The sequence below is a fragment of the Belonocnema kinseyi genome, chromosome 5, assembly GCF_010883055.1.
Source record: "Belonocnema kinseyi isolate 2016_QV_RU_SX_M_011 chromosome 5, B_treatae_v1, whole genome shotgun sequence".
Lineage (NCBI taxonomy): Eukaryota > Metazoa > Arthropoda > Insecta > Hymenoptera > Cynipidae > Belonocnema > Belonocnema kinseyi.
Window position 1 is genome coordinate 144,066,267 of NC_046661.1, and position 13,633 is coordinate 144,079,899.

Sequence of the window (13,633 nt, forward strand, 5' to 3'; positions counted from 1 at the left end):
TATGAAATCAATTTGAAAATTGGAATTATTTTTAGAAATTTTACAGCTCGATACAATCTAAAAATCTGAGACTTGCGGTGTGTTAAACTTAAAAAAGCCTCGAGTTAGGAAACAAAAACAAAAAGTGAAATTGTAAAATTGGAATAATTTGTCCAGGTGAAAATGACGAAAACGGAAGACCAGAGGACGTGGCTGAGCCATCAGGAGGCGTCGACTGCGGAGTTTCCGGAAATTACACCTGCGGCTACTGCCAGCACACCTTCAAATCGCAATACTGCTACCGGAAACACGCGAGAAGGCATCTCCTTCCAACCGAAGCCGAATCTAGCAGAAATCTTCAACGCCAACAGGATAAACGTCGACGGGAGGTCCGACTTTTAGACCTAAACGTCCAGTATTATCCCTGCAAGATCTGCGGCAGTAAATTTCCCAGCTACTATTTTGTTCACAAGCACCGGAAATTGTGCCATTCAAATTCGGAAGACGACTCGAGGGAAAATTTAAGCCAGGAGGAAATCAACGAGATTAATCAAATCAATCAAGTGAATCAAGTGAATCAAGTGAATCAAGTGAATCAAGTGAACGAACCTGGTGATTCGGGCGAAAAACAATTAGTCTAAGAAATAGAGAAAATTTCAAGTGTGAAAAATAATCTCAACACTTAATTTAAAATAAATTGATTTAGTAATCCGCTCTTTTGATTCATTTATAATATTGCAGACTTCACAGCACAAAATGATCGCAAAAAAAGGGAAAGTAGAGTGATCTTTCACAAAACTAAGGGAATAATAGGAAAATAAATTTCTTTTCACAAAATTAATGTAGGCACCGTATTGAATTCAATATGAAACAGGTCGAACTATATGGCATTTTCAACAAAATAGTCGAATTTCTATAAAAACAGTTGAATTTTCTACAAAACTTTGAGAAACTTCAATTTTCGACAAAATAGATAAACTTTCAGCCCGAGAATATTAATTTTCCACAAAAAAACTACCGAATAGTTGAATTTTTTAAAAATAAAAATAGAGGAATTTTTAACTTAAAAAAAGACGAATTTTCAACAAAATAGTTGAGATTGCACCCACATACTTGAACATTCAAACAAAAAAGAATTGAATTTAAAAAAAAAGTTTAATTCAATCAAAAAGAAGTTAAATTTTCTACCGAGAAAGACGATTTTTCAACAAAATAGTTCATTTTCAACCAAAAAGTTGAATTGCCTACTAAAATAGTTGAATTTTCAACCAAATACCTCAATTTTCAAAAAAACTTATTTTCTACCAAAAGTCAAGTTTTCACCAAACCTTTTAACTGCCAAGCAAAAAAGATGAATTTTCTCCAAATAATCAAATTTTTAACCAAATAGTTTCTATTTTATACGAAACTATTGAAATTTCAAGACAAAAAAAGACTAATTTTTTACAAAATACATAAACTTTAAGTCCAAAATGACGAATGTTCCACAAAAAAGTTTATTTTCTACCGAATAGTTGAATTTTGTACCAAAAAAAGATGAATTTTCAACAAAATAATTCTTTTTCAAATAAACAGTTGAATTTCCTCCCAAAATAGTTGAATTTTCAAAGAAAATGTTGCATTAGACCCAAAAAAATTATATTTCTACCAAAAGAAACAAATTTCCAATGAACGAGTTGAATTTTCAACCAAAACATATTTCTCTTGTCAAGAAAGAAAGAAAATTTAAACCAAATTTTTAAATTTTTCCGCTATAAATTTTCCACAAAAAAATTCATTTTCTACCGAATAGTTGAATTTTCTAATAATACGTAGAATTTTTACTAAGAAAAGGTGAATTTTCAACAGAAAAAAAGTTGACTTTGTACTCACAAAGTTGAAAATTCAACCAAAACAGTTTTAAATTAAAAAAAAATTTAATTTAATCCAAAAGAAAATTAATTTTCTTCCAAAAAAGACGAATTTTCAAACAAAATGTTGCATTAGACCCAAAAAAAATTATATTTCTACCAAAAGTGACAAATTTCCAACGAACGAGTTGAATTTACAAACATAAAAAATTTGTCTTGTCAAGAAAGAAAGGAAATTTAAACCAAATTGTTGAATCTTCGAGCCAAAAAGACAAATATTCATTAAAAATGTTAATTTTCAACCAAATAGTACCATTTTCCATCAAGAGAGATGAATTTTTAACCAAATATATCAATTTTCAACCAAATAATTCAATTTTTGAACCAACATGATTTTCTACCAAAATTCAAATTTTAACCAAATCGTTTAACTGTCAAGCAAAAGAAATTAATTTTCAACAAAATCGATAAATTTTCAACCCGAAAATATAAATTTTCAAAAAAAAATTCATTTTCAATCAAATAGATAAACTTTAAGCCCGGAAGTACGATTTTCCCCCAAAAAATTTAATTTTGTACCAAATAGTTGAACTTTCTACCCAAATATAGAGTTTTTAACTAAAAATAGGCGAATTAAAAAAAAAAGGTTTAAATTTAAAAAAAAATTTAATTTAATCAAAATGAAAATCAATTTTCTACCAAAAAAGACGAATTTTCAAACAAATAGTTTAAATTTTCAACCAAGAAAAATTTGTCTTGCCAAGAAAGAGAGAAAATTTAAACCAAATTGTTGAATTTACTAACCAAGGAGACAAATTTGTATTTACTATGTTAATTTGCAACCAAGTAGTGCAATTTCCTATCAAGAAAGATGAATTTTTAACCAAATAAATGAATTTTTAACCAAATTATTCAATTTTCAACCAACATGATTTTCTACCAAAACTCAATTTTTAACCAAATAGTTTAGTTGTCAGGCAAAAGAGATGAATTCTCAACAAACCATATAAATTTTCAACCCAAAAGATAATAAGGATTTAAACAAAATTTTATTTAATCAAAAAGAAAATGAATTTTCTATAAAAAAGACGAATTTTCAACAAAATAGTCTATTTTCAAACAAACAGTGGAATTTTCGAACCAAAAAGGCAAATTTTCATTCAAAATGTTAATTTGCAACTAAATAGATAAATTTTCAAATTGAAAATATCAATTTTCCACAGAAAAGTTCATTTTCAACCACGAATTTTCTACCAAAAGTTTTCTATAAAAAATTTTTAATTTTTAATGAAATCCATGAATTTTCAACTAAAAAGATTAATTTTTAACTAGAAATTTGAGAGTTCCATTTTCAGCCTAAGAAATTATTTTCAACAAGAAAAAAGCGCGATTTTAACCAAAATATAAGTTATCAAACAAGAAGATTAATTTTTTTTTTACCAAAAAGACAAATTTTTATCAAAATAGATAAATTGATAACCGAATACATACATTTTCAACTAAAATTAATAAATTTGGAATAAGAAAATTTAAAATTCCGGTTAAAAAAAAAACAATTTTCAACAGAAGAATTCAATTTTGAACAAAGAACTTTTTTTTTTGTTTCAATTTTCAAACAAAACGTTTGCAAATAAAATAAAAAAATCAGAAAACAGTTTAATTTTTAACCAAGAAATGAATCTTCAACGAAAAAAAAAGATGCATTTTAAACTAGAAATGGTCAGTTAAAAATGAATTGTGAAGCAAAAAAAAATGACTTTTTTTAAAAAACCTTCAATGGTGTACTAAGTAGATTAATTTTTCACCAAAAAGTTAAATTGTCAATGAAAAACTTTTATTTTCAATATAAAAAGATTGAACTTTCTACAAAGAAAAAAAACGAATTAAAACAAGAAAAAAATTCATTTTCAACTAAGATCAATTTTCAACCAAAAATTGAATAATTAAATTTGTTAAAAAAATCAAGAAAATAGTTGAAAACTATTTGAATTACCTATGCAAATTACTCCAAATTAACTGAATTAAACTGAATTATAGGAAAATTACTCTACCTTACAAGAGGATTTTAGAGTAAATAGTTTGATATTTGAAAAATAAAACTATTTTAGTGGATGACCCAATTATTTTTTTTTTATTTATTTATTTTTTTTTTTTTGGTTTTTTGTTTATAAATATTTGTTTTTAATTTTAGGACTTACCAAGGGTATCCATGGGTTGAGCTTCCTCGTCACTTGTTTCCACCGAAACTGCGTGATTGTCCTTCTTCTTGTCTTTCGTTCTGCCACTGCTTGCTCCACTTCCGGTTGCACTTACACTTTTCTTCTTTTCCTTGCACTCGGTCGTTGAAATTGTCGTTGAACTCGAACTGGTGGTATTTGTTGATATCGAAAGGGCATTCTTTCCCTCTAGTCTGCAATTAAAATACCTTGAGGAATTAATAAAAGAACAAAAAAATTTATTGCATTTTTTTTTACTTTCCTTTAACTATCTTATATATTTAGTATTACAATCAATAAAAGATTATTTCTAAACTCCTTTCGACACCCAGATTGTATTTTTTATTTTTATATTGGTAATTTTTGAAAAATATTTTTAATAAAATATTATAATCTACAATAATTCTCACGAAAACAGAGGAATAGGGAAAAGCTTTTTTTTTTTAATTAAAATTAATCTAGGTACTATATTAAAGGCAATAGAAAGGCTTTCAATTCTTAGGATTTGAAGTAAAAATATTCTAATTTCACCAAAAAAGATGAACTCTCAACAACAAATATAATTTTCAACTAAGAAGATTAATTTTCCACTAAAAAACACAAATTTTCAACTAAACATTATTGCAACTTTATCCAAAAAGATGAATTTTCAATAGAAGAGATTAATTTTCTACCAACAAAAAGATCAATTTTCAACTAAAATATATAATAGTTAAATCTTCTTTATTTTCAGTTTAAACCGTTAATTACAAACATGAAAAGAATTTTTAACTAAAACGATGAATCTTCAACCAAAAAAATTAGTTTTTAAGAAATTATTTCAACTTTCAACCAAAAATATGAATTCTCGACGACGAAAAATGTAATAGTTCATATTTCAGCTGAAAAAGACAAAATAATTGAATCCTCAACAAAAAATTATTATTAATTTACAACTAAACAGTTGAATTTTTACCAAGAAATATAAGATTTTTACCAAAAGAGATGATTTTTCAATAAAATCTATAGGTTTTCTATAAAAAAGACGAATTTTCAACGAGAGATGAATTTTCTAAAGGAAACGACAAATTTCCAACACAAAAAAAAATAAAATTGTTAAATTTTCAGTTAAAAAATAAAAAAAAAATCAATTTAAAAAAAATGAAAACAGATTACAATTTTTAAACACACATTTGCATTCTTTAAAAAAACCTTTAACATGAAAGAGATTAATTTTCCAACAAAAAAAAGTACATTTTCGACCAAAAATGACAAATTTTCAACAAAATACATGAATTTTCAACTCAATCATTAAAGTTCTTACCTGAAAAAGATACATTTTTAATAAAAAATGAAATAGTTAAATTTTAAGTTAAAAAATTCATTTTCAACAGAATAAAAAAACGAATTAAAAAAAATGGTTAATTTATCAACCAAAGAGATGAATTTCCAAATGAAGTGATTATTCTTTACTCCCAAGAAATTAAATATTAACAAAATAGTTTGATCCTTCATGAAAACAGATTATAATTTTTAAGCAAACTTTTGCATTTTTGATCAAAGAAAAGAAAATATTTGCAAGTGATTAATCTTTATCCAAAAAGAGGAATTTTCAATCAAAAAGGTTAATTTTCTACAAGAAAAAGAGAAATTTTTAAAAACATACGAGAATTGTCAATCAAATAGTTAATTTTTTACAAATAACAGATAAATTTGCAATAAAAATTAAATACTTAAATTTTCAGTCAAGAAAATTAATTTTCAATTAAAAAGAAAAACAAAATTTCAATAAACTAGTTGATTTAAAAAAAAAAAAGAGATGAATTTTTCAACTAAAATTATGAATCTTACAATCAGGAAAATGAAAAAATTATAATTTTTAAGCAAACATTTGCATTCATATAAAAAAAATCTTTACCCGAAAAGAGATAAATGTTGAACAAAAAAATTCATGTTTGACGATAAAAGGCCAATTTTCAACTCAAAATTGATTTGCAATTTAAAAAAAAACGAAATTTCAATAAACTAGTTTATTTTTAAAAAAAAGAGATAAATTTTTCAACTAAAATTATAAATCTTCAGACAGGAAACAAAAGAAATTATCATTATTAGGTAAAAATGTGCATTCATATAAAAATAAAAAAAAATCTTTACCCGAAAAGAGATGAATATTTAACAAAAAAGTTAATTTTCGGCCATAAAAGTCGAACTTTCAACCAAATAGTTGAAGTCTCAACCAAAAAGACTAATCTTTACAACAACAAAAAGAATTTTCAATCAAAAATATTAATCTTCTACCGAAAAAAATACGAATTAACAAAATACGTGAATTATTAATCAAATACTTAAAGTTTATACTAGAAAAAAAATTTGAATAGATATTTAAATACATTAGAAAAATTAATTTTCAATTAAAATAAACGAATTTGCAAAAAACTACTTCATTTTTCAACAAAAAAGATAAATTTCCAACTACAATTATAAATCTTCAATACAAAAAATCAATTTTTAACCAAATATTTAAATCCTAAATGAAAACAGATTATAAATTTTAACAATAAAATAAAATAAATAAAATCTTTACCAGAAAAGAGATTTATGTTTAAAAAAAGTTCATTTTTGACCGAAAAGGACGAATTTTCAACCAAATATTTAAAGTTTCAACTAAAAAAAAATCTAAATTTTCAATAAAAAATGGAAGTTAAATTTTCAATTAAGAAGTATTAATTTGCAGTTACAACAAAAAATTCCAGTAAATGAGTTTATTTTTCCACCAAAGAGATGAATATAGAACTAAAATTACGAATCTACAATCAAAAAATTAATTTTTCAGAAAATAGTTGAATTATCAACCACCATCGATTACTAATTGGCAATCAAACACTTGCATTTTTAACTAAAAGAATTTTCAAGTAAAAAAAAAAATGTTTAACTGTCTACCAAAAGAGATTAATTTTCAAGCTAAAAAGTCGAATGTTTTAGAAAATATTCTACTTTTAATTCCGAAAAGATAAATTTTCAACCAAGAAAGCAGAATTATCAACTAAAAATAAAGAAAATAATTTTCTTGAAAATAGAAGAAAGAATGTGAATTGTCATGTTTTTTTTTCCTTCAGATAAACTCTAAAATGAGATGAATTAAAGTGACTAAAGTGGCATTTTGCTTAAAAAAAGGCAACTGTAGTGAATTTTTCTAGAAAAAAAAAAAAAAAATTGACTGCGTGGAATTCAGGCGGACTCTATCCTTTTAATTAAAACTGATATCCATTCTCCTGTCCTGAGATTGAAGAAGCAATTTTTGCATTTAATGCGATTTTCAAATGCCGAACTTGCTGCACTCTAATCACTAAGTGGTTATCCGAGAGAATAGGGATGATTTCGTTATCAAGGGAGAAGAGAGGCTGGCGGGGATGTGGTGGGGGGGGGGGGGCTGGGTTTGTTTGGACACCGAATATCTTCCACTGAGCGCGCGTGGTTCATTCAATCAGGCCATACTTTTGATTTAATGAAAATAGATCGCTCCGATTGCTTTAAACGAGAATTACAACGATGATTTAATTGGATATGCATCCCAAAAGACGCGTTTTTTAAAGAATATAGTTGAATTATTAATTAAATAATTAAACATTCGACAAATGGTTGCATTTTTGATAAAATAGTTGAATCTTCAAGTCCAAAAAACGAATTTTTTTCAAAACATCTGAATTTTTAACCAAGACGAATCTTCAATCCACGTAGATGAATTTTCAAGAAATTTGTTGAATTTATGAACAAAAAAGATGACTCTTTCATAAAAGAGTTAAATTTTCAGCGAAATAATTAAATCTTCATCAAAATACTTGAGTTTTCAAACAAAAAAATAATTTCATTCAATCACAAACATTTGCATTTTTAATCAAATATTTTATTTTTTAAGCTCAAAAGATCAGTTTTTTTTTTACACAATACTAGAATTTTTAAACCAAGAACTTTTCTACGAAATAAGATGAATTTTTATTCCAAAAAATAAATTTTCATCGAAATAATTGAATTTTCAAACAACATACATTCGAATTTTTAATAAAATAGTTGAATCTTCAAGCCCAAAAGATGAATTTTTTTCAAAGATATTTGAATTTTCAATCAAGAACTTTTTTACAAAAAAAGATTAATTTTTATGCCAAAGAGATTAAGTTTCAATGCAAAACGACGAATTTTCAACAAATCAGTTGAATTTACCAAACAACAAATATTACTTTTTAACCAAATAGTTGAGTTAACAACAAATCAGTGGAATTTACGAACAAAAAATATGAATTTTTAATCCTAAAATTGATGAATTTTAAAACATCTTTTTCAAGATATTTGAAGTTTTAACCAATTTTCATCAAAATAATTGAATTTTCAACCAAATAGTTCAATATTCGACCTAAAAGGATCAATTTTCAAACCAAATACTTAAATTTTTAAACAAAAAAGAATTTAATTAAATCACAAACATTTGCATAATCAAATAGTTGAATTTTCAAGCCTAAAAGATGATTTTTTTCTTCAAGAAAGTTGAATTTTCAACCAAGAAAGATGAATTTTTATCCGAGAAATTTTTTACAAAAACAGATGAAGTTTTAATAAAAAAAAGATGAACTTACAAATCAGAAAGAGGAATTTTTATCAATAAAATTAAATTTTCATCAAAATAATTGAATTTTCAACCAAACAGTTAAATATGCGACCTAAAAAGATAATTTTTCAACCAAATAGTTGAATTTTGAAAAAAAAGAATGACATTCAACCAAAAACAGTTGCATTTTTGATCTAACAGTTGAATCTTCAAGCCCAAAAGATCATTTTTTAAAGGGAAAGTTGTATTTTCAACCAAGAATTTCTCTACACAAAAACCGATGAATTTTTAATAACAAAATTTTTTTTTAATTAGTTAAATGTTCCACCTATAAAGATGAATTTTCAACCAAATTATTAGATTTAAACAAGAAAAAAAAAGAAATTTATGCCAAGTTCTTTCATTTTCAAGCCAAAAAGTCGAATTTTAACTAAAAATGTGAATTTTGATTTAAAAAAAGTTCATTTTCAACAAAATTGTTGAATTTTCAAATCAAAAAACGAATTTTCAACCTGAAAATGTTAATTTTCACCAAAAAAGTTAATTTTCAACCAAATTGTTGAATTTTCAAATAAAAAGTTGAATTTTAAATTTGAAAATGTTAATTTCCACCAAAAACAGTTAATTTTCAAACAAATAGTTGAATTTGCGACCAAATAATTGAGTTAAATAAAAACGACGAATTTTTAATAAAATGGTTTAAAGCTGAACCAAAAAAAAAAGATTTTTCTACCAAATTGTTGAATTCTCAAAATAAAAAAAGACGAATTTTCATTTAAAAAAAAAAATTAATTTTTTAACCAAATAGTTCAATTTCACAATAAAATTTTTGAATTGTCAAATCAAAAAACGAGTTTCCAACCTGAAAATGTTAATTTTCACCAAGAAGAGTTAATATTCAACCAAATACTTCAATTTTTCTATCAAAATTGTTGGATTTTGAACCCGAAAGTACGAGTTTTTAACAAAACCATTGCATTAATTAATAATGAAGAATTTTCAATAAAATGGTTTAAAGCGCAACAAAAAGAAAATAATTTTAAACCAAGCAAAGAGATTTTAGTTTAATCACAAACAAAATGATTTTTTAACAAAATAATGAAATCTACAAAGCCAAATAGAATATCTTACAAAATGAAGAATTCTGGTTAAAAATTCACTTAAATAATAACTATAAAAATAATTTTATTTATTAAAAATATTATTCATTTTAATTACAAAATCACCCCTTTGATTTAAAATATCAACATTTAGTTAAACATTCATTTTTTTCAAATGAAAATCTATCTTCTTTAAATTAAATTTTTTTTCTCTCTTATCTAAAGAATCCCTCTTGTTTAAAAGTTCAACTGTATGCTAAAAAATTCATTTATATTGTTTAAATTCATCATTTTTGGTTAAAAGTCTAACTCTTTTAATTGATAATTAATCTGCTTTCGCTTTGGATTCAATATTTTATTAAAAATGCGTCTTTTTTTAGAATTTAACTATTTTTTATATTAAATTAAATTTTTCTTGTTTGATAATTCATCTTTTTGGGTCGAAAATTCAACTGTTTTGTAGAAACTTAAACTATTTGATGAAATATTAACTCTTTTGTAGAAAAGTTATCTTCTTTGTTTCAAAAATCAACAGTTACGTTGAAAATTAATTAATTTGGTTACAAATCCTTTTTTTCTTTTTGTAGAAAACTAATCTTCCCGGTGAAAAATTAATATCTCATTTAAAATTTAACTATTAGGTTATAAATTAATCTTTTTTGAAAATTCGTCTTTTTGGTTTGAAAATGCAATTATATTTGTTTAGAAATTTATGTGTTTTGTTGAAAATTCGTATTTTCTGGCACAAAAATCATCGATTTTATTGAAAAATTTCATTTTTTGTTTCATTATCATTCAACTCTTTAATAAAATACTGCAATTTTTAACATAATAGTTAACAATTCAACCAAAAATGACAAATTGCCAATGGAAAAGTGTCATAGTTTATGTTTTAATAAAAAAAGAACGAAATTTATACAAGAAAAGAAAAGAATTTTAAAACCAAAAAGACGAATTTCCAACAAATAAAGACTTTTCACTCAAAAAATAAATAAAAGTTAATCTAAATTATTGAACCTTCAAACGAGAAGACTATTTTTCTTTATATAAATTTGATTTTCAGACAAAAAATATGACTGCTCAATACAAAATTACTTTTCCACGAAACTGATGCATTTTTTCGCAAAAAAAAAGGAAATTTCAAACTAAAATATATATTTTTTTTTACAAAAATAGACACGAATTTTAACAAAAAAATATGAATCTTAAAAAATGGAAAAGTTACATTTTCTCTTAAAAAATTAATTCTAAGCAACAACAAAATATGTATTTTCCACTAAACGGTTAAATTTCAACCAAAGAGATAACTTTTCAACTTAAAATATAAATCATATATATACAAAAAAAGTGATTTCTTAACAAAGCGATTCACCCAAATGTTTTAAACAAATTAGTTGAATTATCAAGCAAAGAAGAATGATTTTTTTCACCAAAAAGTTGCATTTTCATACAAAAAATGAAATTTCTTCTGTAACAGATGAAGTTGTGAATTGAAAAGAAAAATTTTCAAAAAAATAGTTGAATTTTCTGTTGAAAACAAATTTAGTCGAATTTTCACGATCAAATTATGAATTTTTTAACAAGAAATAATTTTCTACCAGAAAAATGAAATTTTTTAATCCAAAAAGACGAATTTTTAACCATAAAGTAGGATTTTAAAAAAAAATTGTTGAATTCGCTAGCAAATAGTTGCATTTTTATCAAAAAATATGAAATTTATTTTAAAGCAGAAGAATTTTTGATTACAAAAAAAATGATTTTTCATCCAAAAAAGATTCCGGTTAACACAGTAACAACCAAAATTGAATTTTTGTAACAAAAAAATAAGTCTCTACGAAAAAAAATTGAATTTTCAATCCAGAAAGACGAATTTTTTTAACCAAAAAGGATGAATTTTTAAGAAAATAGTTAAACTCTTTACCAAATGGTTTAATTTTTATCCACAAAAGATCAATTTTGTACTAAAACAGATGAATTTGTAATAAAAAAAAAATTATAAGTGGAACTTTTATCCAGAAAATATTTCAATTTATTTTTCAACACCAAAATATAAATTTTAACCAAAAAGTAAATTTTCGACGAAATAATTAAGTTTTCAAGAAAATAGTATAATAGCTTAATTTCTAACCAAACAGTTGCATTTCTATCAAAAAAAGATTTAATTTCTGCTAATACAGGTCAACTTTAAAATAAAAAAAGACAAACTTTAAAAAAAATAGTTGCATTTTTAACCGAAAAGTTAACGAAAAAATTCAATTTTCTATTGGGAATGCGTAAACTGCGATACACCACCTGGTGACAAAAACCCGAACTAGAAAGAATAGGTATAATTTTGAAGGTACATGTTAATTTTTGCATGTAAGTGTTTTAATGATTTTTGTTGTAGAGTTTAAAGTATTTATTGGATACTAAAAAATAAGTCTTTATCGTAGAAAAAAAAAATTTTTAAGAAATATTTTTTCTAAAAAAAAAAACAAAAGAAAACAACAATTATTGTTCTATTTATTGTGATTTTCAAAAAACAGTCAATTTATTTTTCGACTGGAAATTTGAAAAATTTATAGAGAAAAATCTTTCACTTTAACAAATTTTTAATTGTAGATTTTAATTGTTAGGTATACATTTTATTTTAAAGAATTTTAAAATGCCATTAAAAATTAGAAGGGTTTGATATCGAAGATTTGAGATATAAAACTTTTTTAGTTGATCAACTGTGAATATAAATTAATAATGATTTTAAAAATTGAATTGATCTTTAAGATTTAAAAAGTAAATAATAATTAATTTTACAAGACTATTCGAAATCAGAATTTCCAGTTTCTAACGTTAAAAATTATGGAAACTATTTCAATTTAAAAGTCTTAATAGTCAAGGAAATGTAAATGCCCGATTGAAACTTTATCAACTATTTTTAATTTAAAAATAACTTCAAAATAATATATTCATAATTGAAAGCTTTTATTAAAATTTCACATATTATTTTAGTCTAAAATATTATTTAAATATTTAATATTATTTAATAATATTTAGAAATATATGACTGTTTATTTAAGATCAAGGAAGTTGAAATATTTAGAAGTTTTGAAAAAATTGAAATTCAATTTAAAATTTGTAATGATTTCAAATAATTTAAACAAAGTGTCTACGTGTACCTACAAAATCTGGCTATTAGTAATAAAATTTCTGTGTAAATAAATAATTTTCAGTGATTATTCAAAAAGATTTAGAAAGATTTACAAAATTATCAAAAAATGAATGTGGAAGATTTGAAGAAAATTTGTTTAATTTGGCAGAATTAAAAAAAAATAGAAAAATTGGATTCATTTTAAAGGATGTTTAAAAGTTCTGAAATAATTTGAAAAAAATGTAGACAACATGGAGATGTTTCAAGAATTTGGAATAAGATTTGGAAGAATTTTTAGGATTTTTTAACCATCTAAAATATAAATAATTTAATTTTGAATTTAAGAAGTGTTCAGTTTCTAAAAAAAAATGTAGTCGTTCAATTTTTAATGTTTCTGGCATAAAGTTGCTTTAAATGATATAATTTTGAAAATTTTTTAATTCATTGATTGATTCTTCAATTTAGACTGTTAAACTTCAATTTTTAAAGTTTGAAAATGAAGAGTTGCAATTTATATATTTTTATACATTAATTAAAGCTGATTTAAACTTAAATTCATGGAAACTTCCACGGAATCTAAAACGATTTGTTTTTTATGATGATTTGTGTTTAGTAGTTAATCATTGTTTTACACTTCATAAAACTACCGTAAAAACACTTTTAAACAAAAATTAAAATATATGTTTAAAATTGTACCTACTCTTTCTAGTTCCAGTTTTCGACGCCAGGTGGCGAAATGGTAGACCAAAATTCCCAATTAATTAAAATAAATTTTGAGATTCTCA

At 23.8% G+C, this 13,633-nt stretch overlaps 1 protein-coding gene across 6 annotated transcripts in view; it reads right to left on the bottom strand.

Annotated features, from left to right (window-relative positions):
- LOC117173353 overlaps positions 1-13,633 on the bottom strand; it is a 136,213-nt gene that overhangs the window by 47,551 nt on the left and 75,029 nt on the right. For all 6 annotated transcript variants that reach the window (XM_033361860.1, XM_033361858.1, XM_033361856.1 and 3 more), the window contains one exon: positions 4,028-4,239. In XM_033361860.1, coding sequence (XP_033217751.1) covers positions 4,028-4,239 — 212 coding nt within the window. The remainder of the gene's footprint in view (positions 1-4,027; positions 4,240-13,633) is intronic.